The sequence below is a fragment of the Corvus cornix genome, chromosome 6 (assembly GCF_000738735.6).
Source record: "Corvus cornix cornix isolate S_Up_H32 chromosome 6, ASM73873v5, whole genome shotgun sequence".
Lineage (NCBI taxonomy): Eukaryota > Metazoa > Chordata > Aves > Passeriformes > Corvidae > Corvus > Corvus cornix.
Window position 1 is genome coordinate 24704965 of NC_046336.1, and position 13229 is coordinate 24718193.

The 13229-nt window shown below is 45.0% G+C and overlaps 1 protein-coding gene and 1 long non-coding RNA gene across 2 annotated transcripts; both read left to right on the forward strand.

Moving 5' to 3' along the window:
* The first annotated feature begins 4362 nt into the window (after positions 1-4362).
* LOC104690222 lies at positions 4363-6687 on the forward strand. The gene is made up of 2 exons (XR_005602209.1): positions 4363-4507; positions 5262-6687. It is a non-coding gene; the product is annotated as an uncharacterized LOC104690222 (long non-coding RNA).
* Positions 6688-8453: 1766 nt separating this feature from the next.
* On the forward strand, positions 8454-11242 carry LOC120410210 (paired box protein Pax-3-B-like). Its single transcript, XM_039554020.1, has 3 exons — positions 8454-8601; positions 8685-8869; positions 8959-11242. Exons 1-3 carry the CDS (start codon positions 8454-8456, stop codon positions 9895-9897), a joined length of 1272 nt encoding a protein of 423 aa, XP_039409954.1. The 3' UTR covers positions 9898-11242.
* The last annotated feature ends 1987 nt before the right edge of the window (positions 11243-13229 follow it).

Below are 13229 nucleotides of genomic sequence, written 5' to 3' on the forward strand. Positions count from 1 at the left end.
ATTTGCTATCTCTAACTTAGAGATATTGACTATCTCACTTCCATCGGGAAGTACAAAGGGTATTTGCCAGGTAGTCGGCCTCTTTTGTTTGGTGTTCTCGGTGGATGCCAGAGAATAGATAGAGACACGTTAGCTCTTCTCTGTCTTTCAAAATTCCTTTAAAAAAAGGAGGAGGGGGAGGGAGGATTAGTCAAATTCAGAACAAATTTTATGGCATGAGTCATCATGCTAGAGTTGGTGATGTGACTTGTTTAAACAGCAACTTTCTGTATAAGTAAGGATTTAGGAACTGGGCTTTTCTTAGGAAGTTACTTGGAAATAAACTGGAGCCAATTTTAAACTGGATTTGAAGCTGGTATAAAAGAGATGGGATGCATTCAGGGAAAGTTACCTAAGGAAATAGAATTATCAACAGGACTTTTATTTTAATCAGAGCTAAATGGCACAATGCTATCATGAAACCACTGCAAGCAATGTCTGGTTCCTAATGTAGCTAGTTAACTTGACTATTCTGTCACTTTTAATTTTTAATGGGGACTCAGACTTGTATCACCTTAATCTTTTAGTTCTAAGACCAGAGAAGCTAAGGAAAAGTATGGTCTTTTAAAATATTTCATGTTGCAGTTTGACAAGCATTACATTGTTGAGGTTAATGGTCAAGATTTTCAGCAGATTCCCAGACTTACAGGAAATGTTAAGTGTAATGAGACGTGCATAAGAAGAAACAATTTGGTATAGTAATTCTCTTTGTTGCTGTAGTGAATAGCCTTTGCAACTTGAAGTGAGTAAACCTTTGCATATATCTGCTGTATCCTTCTCATTAGTCATTGGATTCCCTGGATGTTTGATTAAACTACTTCTGTCACATTTTAAACACAATTATGAGCATAATTCAAGTCTTGGAAATTGTCAGCTGTAAGGGTCCCCAGCCATACACTTTATTCTCTGTAAAGATTAAGAACTGGGTAACATCTGTAAGTTATAAACATATTGAATTCTCATTGATTTTACTACAAATTCAGTTTGTGCATTTTAGAGGTGAATTTATGTCAGAATCCCATATGCTCACCCACAATATCACTGTGGGTTTTTTTTCTCTTATTAAAAAGGAAAAGGAAGGTGAAACAGCTGCCTTTATCATGATGTGCTTCAGCCAACATTGCCTTAATAAGCCTTTGTAAAGAGACAGCCAAGGCTCACCAGTTTGAAGTCTAGGTTGCACAGGGAACTTCAGTTTTGATCGCAGTTGTGCACTTTACAGTTCTCTATTTGTTTTTACCCATGCCTTCTGGAAATCAGTAACTTGAGTCCTACTAAAAATATTTTGTGGATATCTCTGATGTCTTTTATTATGTGAGGTAGCTTTAAAAAATGAAATATTAACAATTACATCCATTTGAAACCTTAGTTTATAGATGTTGGATTTCTGCTACAATGATTTGGTGGAATTTTAAAATTTGGATACAAACTATAAGTATTTGACAAGATTTTTTTTGAAGGTATGGGAGCAAAAAAAGATTTTATGTCATTTGGGGAAGCTATTTAATTAAACTGAATGTACTTCGCAAGGATCAGTTGTGACCAGACAGCCTCATTCATATTGGTCATGTTGGAAAAACCTGAGTAGCTCAGACTATTCAAAAGTGTATTTCATACAGATACAGGGCCATGGCTCTGCACACCAGTGTCCTACTGCACATACAGTGGTTATAACAGGATGAAGGAGTAAATCTCCAGAAACCCTCAGCATTCTGACACCTTGTTCTGTCCTTTAACCACTTCAAGACAGTGCATGTGTATTTTAATACACAGTGTTTGGTATCTGACACTATTTCTTCTTTCTCTCTGAAGGAATTCCTAACTATTACTGCTTCCTATTTTGAAAGACCTTATGTTGCCAAGTGGTATGGTAGTAAACACAGAGTACAGTGTTGAGAAAAAGGAATCTGTTCTTGAGGGTCCATTGGGACCAACGAATCGATCCTTTTTGTTCTTCTCAGTTAATGAACAAGTCATGCCAATTGACACAGTTTTCTAGTCCTGAGTATTTTTTTCCTATGTGTCTGGAATAGGAATATTGTGATGGAAAAACTAAGTGCCATAGAAAAAAGTCAGCACAGATCTAGCAAAGAAGTGGGGTCACTCACTAGCAGATGGGTGAGATGGGTGGGAAGCATGTGTCACTACAGCCACATGGGTGGGGATGTTATTTGGGAGATGAGAAGGAATAGGATTGACAAGGGAGGTTAGAGCAATAGCTCTTTAAACAGGGAGGAGAAGACTCCAGACAACTTGTCTCCAGTCCCAGCAGACTAGCCTTAAGGCCAAATTCACTCGTCTTTAGGTGACTGGTTATCATAATCAAGTTCAGCAGACTGTGAAGTTGAGATCTGTTGTAGTTCTATAGTATCATGTGAGTGTGCTTGTATTCTGTCAGCACAAGAAGAAGATAGTCGTTTTCCTAAAACATCTGCAGTTCAGAGGTCTGATCCTCTCAGGTGCTAAGAGTCCAGTAGTGCTTCTGGAGCTGATCTGTCACAGGATATATCTGCAAACAGCATGGGTGAGGATGATGATAAACACTTTCTTACAAAGGAAAGGAGACAGGGAAGGAGATGGCATGGAGTACAAGGAAAAGGTTTACCATAAAGTAATGTAGCCTGTGAACCTGACTGTACTGGGCATGAAATACCATTACATTTAAAGGAAATCATATTTATCTCAGTGCTCTGCTGATTTGTCCTCCCGTGTGGTCATCCTAACCCTTTACAGGCTCACCCTGTCCAAACTGCAGATCACTGTCCACACTGTTCTGTGTGGCTGTGGGCGGCAGGTCTATGCCACAGAACACAGATTCTCCTCCACCAGAGCAGGCGACATTGTACTGCATGACATTGGGGGCACTAATCACCACTTTCCCAGCTATCCTACATCCGTCTTTTAAGACTTTCTTTCTACTGGCCAGGAAAAAAAAATGAACAGTGTTGGGCATTGTTGGGCTACTGCTTAATAAAAGACACAATTTTTACAAATACTTTGGCTTCAGATTCACCTGGGGTCTTACTTCCTTTAAAATTTAAGGCAGCCTTCTCTTTAACAGGGATGACAATTTCTTTCAAGATTGCCACAGGACTCAAAAACTCACCAGTAGGCAGCATAGTGGCAGTACAAGTAAGGAATTGTTTTCAGGTTTCACAGCAGATTACCACTACAACTCAGAAATGAGATCTCAGAGTTTGATAGATAATTCTATGAGAATGCAAGCTCAGTGAGGGTCAAGAAGACAAAGCAAATGTTAGCTGCTAGGAAAGCACTGGAAAAAAACCTACACGTTACCTTCATAATAGCTAAAATACCATGACTCCTCTACATCTTAAATTTTGAGAGTCACTCTATCTTCTTTTTTCAGGAAGGATACAGCATAACTGGAAAAAGCCCTGGAAGGGACAACGTGAATGATGAAGGCATGGAGCAGTTACCATAGGGGACATAATCATGGACCAGCTAGCATGAATAAGATTCTTCAGTCTGGAAATGAGGTGGCTGAAGGGAGAAAGTGATGGGGTTTGATGAAAAAATGGTCAGTGTGAACTGCTGGAATCAGTGACAGTCACCCCACATTCTTGTGTGGGAGGCAGCAAGCACCAAATGATTTTAGCAAGTTACATGTTCAGAACACAGAAAACTAAGTGTTTCATGCAACATGTCCTAGTCAGAGGATGCTCTGGAAGCTAAAATTTTACATACATTCAGAGAAAGACTGAATAAATTCACAAAACAGAAACTCTCACCCACGTCAGGAAGTGTCTGGGCTGAAAATGACTGAGGTCTTCATCATAAATTCTAAGTAAAAGTACCAATATGTCATTTACTGAGCTGGTTATAGACTCCTACCTTCCCGTGGCAGGGATCCATTTTTGGTCATTGGTGAAGAGTTAAATATCAGGTGAGACAGAAATTCAGTCTTGCAGGTAGGACCTTTTTTATCATTATCCTGGATTTCAGAGCATTAGAACCAGTTCCATATATTACAGAGTTAAATATAAGAAATACCGAAGTGTGAGATTATTCCCAGTTACCTAAAACTGACCTAATGCCTTTTTCACCTTGAAACAAATCTATAGATTTTAGTGGGAACTAAGAGCAAGACTGGTATGTCCCAAAAGTGCATGGTGTTTTCAACCATATTGTTTGCCTCCAGCTTCAAGACTTAGAAGCAACATTTATTTCTGGTAGGAGAAAAGGCTAGAGCAATGCTTTGGCATAACAAAAGTCTTAACTGTAAGGGAAAGCTCAGTGCAGATGAGAGCTCTTTCAAGAGCCAGTTCTGGACTGGGGAATAAATGCTCTTGAAAAGCAAGAATTATCATAAATTTTGGCTTCTTTTTGCTCAAGGTGCAAAATGTGCCTCCATCCTGCTTGGTCTGACGACACACCATGGAATTGGACATGTCTGGACACTGAACTAAGAGGGGCTGCTGTAAATGCTCCTTTCCATGAGGAGCAGGTGAGAGCACAACCATCACTTGCCTGCTCATGTTCTCTGGAGGGTTCCTGGGTGCCCCTGGCCATGAAAGTACTGCTCATGGGATGAAATCTTTGTGGATGAGAATCCGTATTGCTTTCCTGAATTCCACCGTTTTCCATTTGAACATGAAATCTCTTTGCAATTCTCCAGGGTTGCTTTGTAGCATTTTTATTTCAATGATGTAAGACCTGCCTGTTACTGCCAAGCCCATAATTAAAGCAGTGTTGACTGGTAAGTAATGGGCTGCAAAAGGTGTACCAAAAGATAATTAAAGACACATTCCAGATAAGCAGGGCATGAGCAGCCTTTTTATGAGGTGTTAATGTCTGAAGACCAACTAGTGAAATTGATCTTGCCTCCTTCAGGATGAAAGTTCTGCTCAAACATCAATAGCACTGTACTGCCCTAGAAAATGTTTGATGTAGGGATTTCTGATGGATGTTTGTCCTAAGACTCCCCAGGCAGGCGCCTGGTGACAGAGCCCTGCTGCACTGGGTAGTTCAGCATACCATTCATGCTAGCATGATTTCGGAGTCACCTTTGCAACTCCTGACATGAGGACTGCTCTGGAGGGAGAGAGCAGAGATGCTTCCAATGCCCTGAATAGGATAGGTACAAACCTTTTTTCAAGAGTTATTTTAAAGAGCACTGTGGCTAGTCCTTGTCTAATAATTATGTTGTCGCTCCTAAATGCACTTTACTTACGTATCCTTCATTTCTGTTCTATTTTCAGCATATCCCACCTGTGATTTGGATTCCTCTGTAGATGTACTTGTACCACAACTGGCATAAAGGAACCTTGGCAGAATGGGTTTCTACATTTGGACTCTACTCAAATCTATAGCAAAATTCCATGGATTTTTGGGGAAGTCTGAAGACAATCTATGAACTCAAGAGATGGTTTTGTTAAGCATCCTGCTTTGGCTATTCCTGCTTCTTTTCCCACACTCTTCCCATTTCCCTATTTGTGAAATGAATCAAAAGGAGGGGTCAGAATACTATTTTCCTGATAGGATTTAGAGAGGAGATGCGGGAGCTCACAAACAATTGTTTCGATTATCACTGACATGCAACAGCATGACGATGCCAAGGGAACGTGGCCAGTAAGGGCTGGTAAGTGTTCTTGATGGATTAGTGTATGGTCAAACTGCAGCGGTGGCAGAAGTTAGCTCTTATGTTAGGCCAAGTCCATATGTCTCAGCAGAAAAGGAGAAAAAGTAGGGGGAGGCAATGATTGTCATCTTCTTTCCTGGAATCTGACTTAAAAACAAAACTCGCAATCTCTATCAATTAGCATTGCAAAGAAAATCTCTGGAAATGAAGGGTGTAAAGAGGCTGCCTGGCAGAGTGCCTCAAACAATAACTCCGGGAAGTGTGAACTGCTCTCTCTATAGCTAGGGGACGTTAACAAAAGCCTGTTCTATTTGACCCGAGCTAGCAATGATGGACAGTCACTATTTGCAAGCAGTGCAAGTCTGTACAAGCCTCTGCTGACTCCTTCTTATCTCTTCTGCACTGGCTGTGTCTATAAGGTGTGTATGTGTGTGTTGGAGGAGGTGGTTTCCCTGTTCTTTTGAGCTCGGTATTGCAGACTGCCTACGGGGGCAGCTTTGTGTTGTAGTTAGTCCCATGAGATGATGTTTTCTGCCATGAAAGCTGGAAATCCAGAGAGAAAAATTTAAGCATTTGTTCTAGCCTTCCCTCTGTCCAGACTGAACGAGTAATCTCTCATTGTATCTTGCAAACACCCTTGGTATCCTTGATCCAGAGTAGCATGTACCCTGTGAACAGTTGTATTGGAATTGCAGAGAGATGGAAAGGTCAATTCCATACTTTATAGTGCCACTTCAAATTGAGGCTCCCCAATTCTCTCTTACCCTTTGCCCCTGTGCATCCCTATCCCATGCTGATGCCTGAATTAAGCTTGCCAAAAACTAAACTGGCCAAAAAAAAGTGATCAGCTTTTTTTGAAGGAGCAGCTGCATGAGCTTTGCTAACCAAGTGTGCACTGGAGATGGCTTGTGCACAACTGTGTGCAAAGCCCTGTGGGGACTTCAAGGCAGCTAAAGGTGAACCCTGCATGCTTAGAACAAGAATCAATAGCTGAAACTGAATTTGCTGTTGTGGACACTGTCAATAAACTATGCCCCTGAGCTTTATAAGTCTGCTTATTGTATCTGAGCCTTAGTCCACCCCTACCTTCATATATATCTGAATAATAGAAGTTAAATAAGCCCGAAGGACTAGAAACACCTCTTGACTCTACATAGAACTGCTGAACCACTTGCCACCTGACACCTTTTTTCCTTTCTCCCACATAATGATTCTTGCTTAAATAAAAATTTTACGGTTTATATGGACAGGAAAAACTCCAAACTGTCCCGGAGCTGTGGAGGAGAAAAGAAATTGTGTGGGATGGTTTTGTGCTATGACAATTCAGGCTTATGGGGATGCTAAGGCAGAAGAAAGGAGGGAAGTACTGAGAAATTGCTTCAAGCTGTTGTTTCCAGATGTTTTGGACTACTTCCTGCTGTCATCCCTCTGAAATTCTGTCTTCATATGTGCTCCTGCTCGAAAATATTATTTTGGTGAGGTGGTTTTTGCGGGCATTTACCTTGCCTTATGGACCAAGCTGCTAAAGGAATCCAGTCTCTGGAGTACTAGACTCACAGGAGCTGACTGTCATCCCTGTGTGGAAGGACATTAATTTTTTGCTGTGAAGCACTGTGATGGTGTGTGTAATGTTAAAACCCTTGTGCAGCTCAACCCAAAAGTGGCTGCATGGATGATGGGTGCATTGGTCCCTGCAGAGTGCAAACAGAGTGTAACAGCTCACACACACTTTGTCCCTGTACCCTTCAGCTTCACAGCAAGCTGGAGTGGGTCCCAAATTTGAAAAATGAATGGGGACATTTTGAGATGAAAAACACATGATGTCATGATGTTGCTGTTCTTGAACACCTTCAGCGATAGCTATTAATGGCCTCATTTGACAAATTATTACACTGACTAATTAATTTGCTTCTCTTCTAACATCTAGTCCTTTTCAGTGCTGCAACTGTTGCTCCCTGTAAGTCCCTTATGTCACTCTTGGCTCTCTTAAATGATATTTCTGGCCTCTCTTTTGGATTAATATGTTGTTCATTATTTCACCTTGGGCTGGTAGCACAGACCTTGCTTGTTCTGTACCTGACTTGGATGGGCAGAACTGTCTGGAGGGAAAAAAAAGCTGCCCTAGGAAAGGAAGACTTTGTGCTGAGCTCTTCAGCATGCACTTGGGAAGGAGACTGCTCCGACTCACCTGGGTGACCTCAGAGTGTGCTGGGGGAGGCTTTGTCCTTTACTGTGAACAGTGGGTGTTGATGCAATGTCTAGTGAAGCCACCAGCATTTTATTTACTGCAGCAAAGCTGATGAGAAATGTCCCACGGATGGGAATAGGAGCAGGGTAACCAAATGGGGAAGACAAGGACTTGTCACCTGGGTGCAGTAAGAGCTGGGATAGTTTGCCTTCGGAGAAGGGTGGTATAGAAGCCTCCTTGCATTGGGGGAGCACCGGGTTTCCCGCAGAGGTCCAGGCCTGCAGTGGAGAGAGAAGGGGAGCCCCCTCAGAGGGCTGAACCAAAGGTGGAACATTTCTTCATTAAATTATTCTCTCTCCATTTGAATTAAAGAAAGGTGGATGGGTTGGTGGCAGCAGCGGGGGCTTCGCTGGGAGACACTTTGGCTCTTTGGATGGGCCGAGCCCTCATTATGTGTATTTTGGTGATGGGATGACAATGGAGGTGTGGGAGACGGCTCTGAGTCACCCTCGGAGCTCCGGCGGGGCCGGGCCAGGTGGGTGGGGGTCGCTAAGGGCCGGGGTGGAGGGCTCTTAAGGCACGGAGCGGCCAGTGCCACTCCACCGCCCGCAGACCTCGGCCCGCATGGAGCTCGCCAGTCTGCCCCCCGCCAGCCTCCCCTCCGCCAGCCTGGCCCCCAGCCCCGGGCCCGCCGGTGAGCCGCGCCGGGCGGGCTGGCGGCGGGGTCTTGGTGGTGGTGGCGGCTGCGTTGGCGGCTGTGTTGGTGGTGTTGGTGGCGGTGTTGGCGTTGGCGGCGTTGGGGCAGGAGGAGCCGCCCGGCCTCGCTGACCGCCGCTCCCCGTTCTCTCCCCGCAGGCGAGCCCTGGGCGCGCCCCGCCGGCCCCGGCTCGGGACGGGAGGGCGGCCGGCGCAAGCGAACCACCTTCAGCAAGGCGCAGCTGGAGCTGCTGGTCCGCGCCTTCGAGAGGGAGCCGTACCCCGGCATCGCCCTGCGGGAGCAGCTCTCCGGCCTCACCGACATCCCCGAGTCCCGGATCCAGGTGAGAGGGGCGGTACGGGAGGGAGGACGGGCGGGTGGCGGAGCGACTTTCCCGGCGGCCCGGGTTCTCAGTCTCTGCCGGTCCCGCAGGTGTGGTTCCAGAACAGGAGAGCCCGGCAGCTGAACCACAAGAAGAGCGAAGCCGCCGCCTACGCCAGGCCGGGCAAACCGAAGCCACGCCGGTGCGTTGGCCAGGAGCGGCCCCGGGCGCAGCAGTGCCCGGGGACAGAGCGGAGCCTCCTCTGCCCGCAGCCAGGCCTGCCAGGAGGGACCCAGAGTTTCTGTGGTCAGCCGCCCTCCTACTCGGGGCAGCTGTACCCAAGGCTCGACATGCATTTCAGGAGCTTGGATAACACATTTGGAGCCCTGGGGCAGACCCCAGCTGACTTTGGTTTGGACTGTTCGGGGAGAGGGGTCCCCCTGGGTGCGGGAAGCATGGGGAGTGCCCCTCAGTTCTCGCTCCCTGCGCAGCAGGCACAGGAGTATCCGCACCTGAAGAAATCTTTCCCTGAAAGCTTCTACTCAGATGCAGATGTTTTCCAGCCTTGTACAGATCACCAGTACCCAGCAGCTAAAGAGAACATGTACCGGAAGCCTGTCTTCAACTACTTCAATGCTAACCAGGGCCTGGGTGTTGAGAACTGTTTGTATGGCAAGTCAAACACTTCTCCCTTTGGGAAGGGCTCCACTTTCAGTTATGATGGGGGGGAACCTGAGCTTGAGCCCGAGCAGATGAGGCACAGTTCACCTCTGCTTGCAGCTAGTAATGCTAGTCCTCCTTTGGTACTTCTAAAGCATGAAGGGGGGTATCAAGGCACACTTGCCACTCCAGTCCCATCTTATGAGCAGCAGTTGCTGGAGACAGTAAATGACTATGACCCTTATTGGCTGGGCATGAAAAATGAAATTTTGGGAACAGGGTTAGATTTGCTGTTTGAGAATCAGCAAAATGCAGAGCAAGGTCAGACAAAAAATTACCTTTCTGCTTTTGGTGGCCAGAATTCAGTCTGTCATTTGGGTCACACATGAAACTGGCAGTGGGTGTACTTGCCTGATGAAAAATGAATGTGATTTTTTTGCTCAATTGGCAGTGTTGTCTGAAGTAGCTAGAGGTTTTACAGGCCTAAGTGCAGAGTCCTTGCTCCGAATTTTGTGCTCTGTCTGGAAGGGAAAGAAAGATAAGCCATGTTAGCAAGGGCTTCCTGCTGAATCTGAGCTGCCTCCCCACCCCAAGGGACCCTTCACCAGCTGCTTGCAGTATTCCTGCACTTTGGTTAGGGGCAGCCTCACGTTAACCTGCACACACAGACTGATCTTCACAAGTATGTCAGTACTGAAGAGCTTTCTGTGTTCAGACTCTGCTGGATTAATTCTGCCAGGAGGCTTAGGACTATGGTGTTGCTTTTGTGGCCTTACTGCACTGAGTTTTGTTTCTATCCTGGTCATAATTCACTAATTTTAACTTAAAAAATCCTAGATAACAGACTTATTTATAGCTTTTAGTTGAGAAAGCATTAACACAAGAGGGGTACAAGCATGGGAAAAGCAGCCTTGGTGGTGGCAGGGGACATCTCACTGGGTGTGTTTGCATTTTAGGTGTGTTCCTGGTAAAGAACACTAATGGTTTTTTCCTGGGTACTTAATTTATAGTGTTTTCATTTAAAAATGACCACAGCCTTTTAAAAGGCAATATTTTTGTTCCGTATAATTTCAGATTTTCTTTTGTATAATTTTTTTGCAAATTGTCTTTTCAAAAAAAATATGTAATTTTCTATTTGCCAAATTAAGGTTTTCTACCTTCATGAAGTTGTAGAATTGCACTCAGAGGAGAGAAAAATGTGTTTCATCTTTGCATTTGCACATTGAGCCTATTTTTAGAATTCTCAAGATCCATGGCTGTCCAGAAGACCACAGTAATCATGGAAGGGTTCTTCATGTGTATCTCTGGAGAACTGCCATGGTTGTGTGTTAAAGCAGTATTAGGCCTAGGATGCTGAAAACTCTACATGCAAATCCTTTTTTGTGTTTAAAATGTGGCTCTGGAATATTTTTAAGTATGCTTAGATTGTAAAACATTTGTTATTAACTTAATTATTTTGTTTATAGAACAGGAGAAACAATGAGAATAAAAATCACACACCATTTTTTTTATTAATAAAGTTGATATCCCTGAAGAAACTGTCTATGGAGATGTGTACACAAGAAATCCAGAAAATTAGTCCTGACTTTTGTCAGTAATTTTTAGCTGTGGCTGTAATTTTTCTGCCTTGACCTAAAGGATTGGAACAAGCTCATGTATGACAGAAGAGCTACATGGTGTCAGACAATAGCTGCAAGGCACTTTGACCACAAGAAGTTGTATTTGAGACTGAAGGACGAGGAGATGATTGTATTTATGATTGTAAATATGACTCCTTCAGTAAATTTTTGAAAAAAAAAATGCATTAAGACGTAGTTCATTATTTACATATACCTTTTCCCTCATAATACCTGCTTAATGAGAAGTGAGACTTGTTACTAGGCACAGAGAGAACAAGTATCATTTTATCCATGAAAAAGACAAAGAAATGGTGCTCAAGTGTGTAGCAAAACAGCCTTGCTTCATAGTGAGTTACAGAGGAAGAGAAAAAAAAAAATGCACATGAAAGAATAGCACACACCCCTAACCAAAATACTGGGCTTTGGTTCCTCCCTGGAGTCCGTAGGCACCTGGCAGTAGCAGGGGGCCTTCCTGTGCCATCCTCCCTGCTGCTCTCACTCTGGTAACCAGCACCTCTTGTCTCGGAGGGGTCTGAGGCAAACAAGGGGAAGGTCTCTGTTACAGGTCTCAAGGGAGGCCGGTCCCTGCTGTGCATCCAGCCATTTCCCCCATCACCCTGTAGGCATCCTATTCTGTCAGAGCTGCACCGAGGCAGCTGTTTTTGGTGTTTGGCATTGAGCTGTCAGTCCTGGCTGCTCTGTTAATACTGGGTGTTCCATTACAACCCCTTCATTTGGTCTTGAGAACACAGTTCCCTTCTTGGCAAACCAACTGTATGCTGTTTTCAACACTGAAGTCAAATACATGCTGAATATTTCTTGTGAGCAACTGCAAGAAAAAAATCATTTTCCCATTACTGAGCTACCTGCTGCTCAGAGCAGAGCTCTTCTGTAAGTGACTGCTTTTCTTTGTTACAAGGTGCTTTTAACACACATACCCGGCATATATTTCACGAAGAAGAAAAATCTGTGCAGAACACTCAGATGCAACACTCCTGTGACATTCCTGTATACTTTCTGTCCTTGCTATGAGGTCAATGACAGAACACAAACTGAATGCTTATTCAGCATGTAGGAGGTACTTCCACAACGATGATATTGTAGCCTCCCCTGGACTTGCATGCTAGCAGCATCTCTGCTGCCATATGAGTAGGTGATGCTGAGGAAGAGCTGGGGCAGGAACCAAATGTGTTTGGTACTTGGACTACTCTTCTACTGCCTGTAAAATGCTTCTGTTTATAGAAGAAGGGAGGATTTTGCATGCTAAATATTGAAAAATGTATTTTCTTCTACATAACTTGTCAAAGAGATAGTGAGGACCCAAATCCACCAATGCCACTTATGGTCAGCCTGGGCCTACTCCGATGCGGGGTGTCCGGAGCTCCTCATTCTGTTGGAACCTGCAAATCACATTCTTTTCTTCACGGCCACCTCCTCTAGCAGCAGAACAGTGTGAAAGCCACGGCCCCTGCAGCTACAAGTCCAGCTGGAAGCCACCTGCCTGGGGGCAGGATGGAGCCAGCATCACAGAGGGAGCGGTTCACGACCTGGACACCTCTTTAGCAGCCTTGCCCCTCGCTGGCTCATGCCATAAGGCAAATCACCCCAGACAAGAGGGCTCCTCGCTTCATTAAGCAGGGCCTGCACCTATAATGCGCTTCAGGGTGACTGACCTTCAGGCGTGGGCACAGACCTGAGATAAAACAATGACTCACTTCTCACCTAGGGTACCGTGCCCTCTGCATGCCTGGTCATGTCCCTGTGGGTGCGGGGCTTGGTACCTGCAAAATGCCCCCACCTAAGTTGTATTAACCACAGAAGGCGAGGACATGGTGTTAAGCTGCACCAGGGGAGGTTTAGGGTGGAAATTAGGAGGAATTTCTTCACAGAAGAGGTGTTTAGACACTGGAGTGGGCTGTCCGGGGAGGTGGTGGAGTCACCGTCCCCGGAGGCTTAAGGGGCCGTGGCACTCAGCGCCAAGGCCTGGCTGTCACGGTGGTCTGCGGTCACAGGCTGGACTCGATGGCCCCGGGGGGCTCAGGGGGCTGAAATTCCAATTGTTTCTGTGGTTCTGTGATTCCGCCCGAGTTCACTGCGCTGAA

Excerpts from the sequence above, each read along its gene's own strand:
- LOC120410210 (XM_039554020.1), top strand. The coding sequence starts at position 8,454 with ATGGAGCTCGCCAGTCTGCCCCCCGCCAGCCTCCCCTCCGCCAGCCTG. Across the intron at positions 8,602-8,684 it reads CGGCTGTGTTGGTGGTGTTG|GCGAGCCCTGGGCGCGCCCC; the intron begins GTGGCGGTGTTG and ends CTCTCCCCGCAG. Across the intron at positions 8,870-8,958 it reads TCCCCGAGTCCCGGATCCAG|GTGTGGTTCCAGAACAGGAG; the intron begins GTGAGAGGGGCG and ends CCGGTCCCGCAG.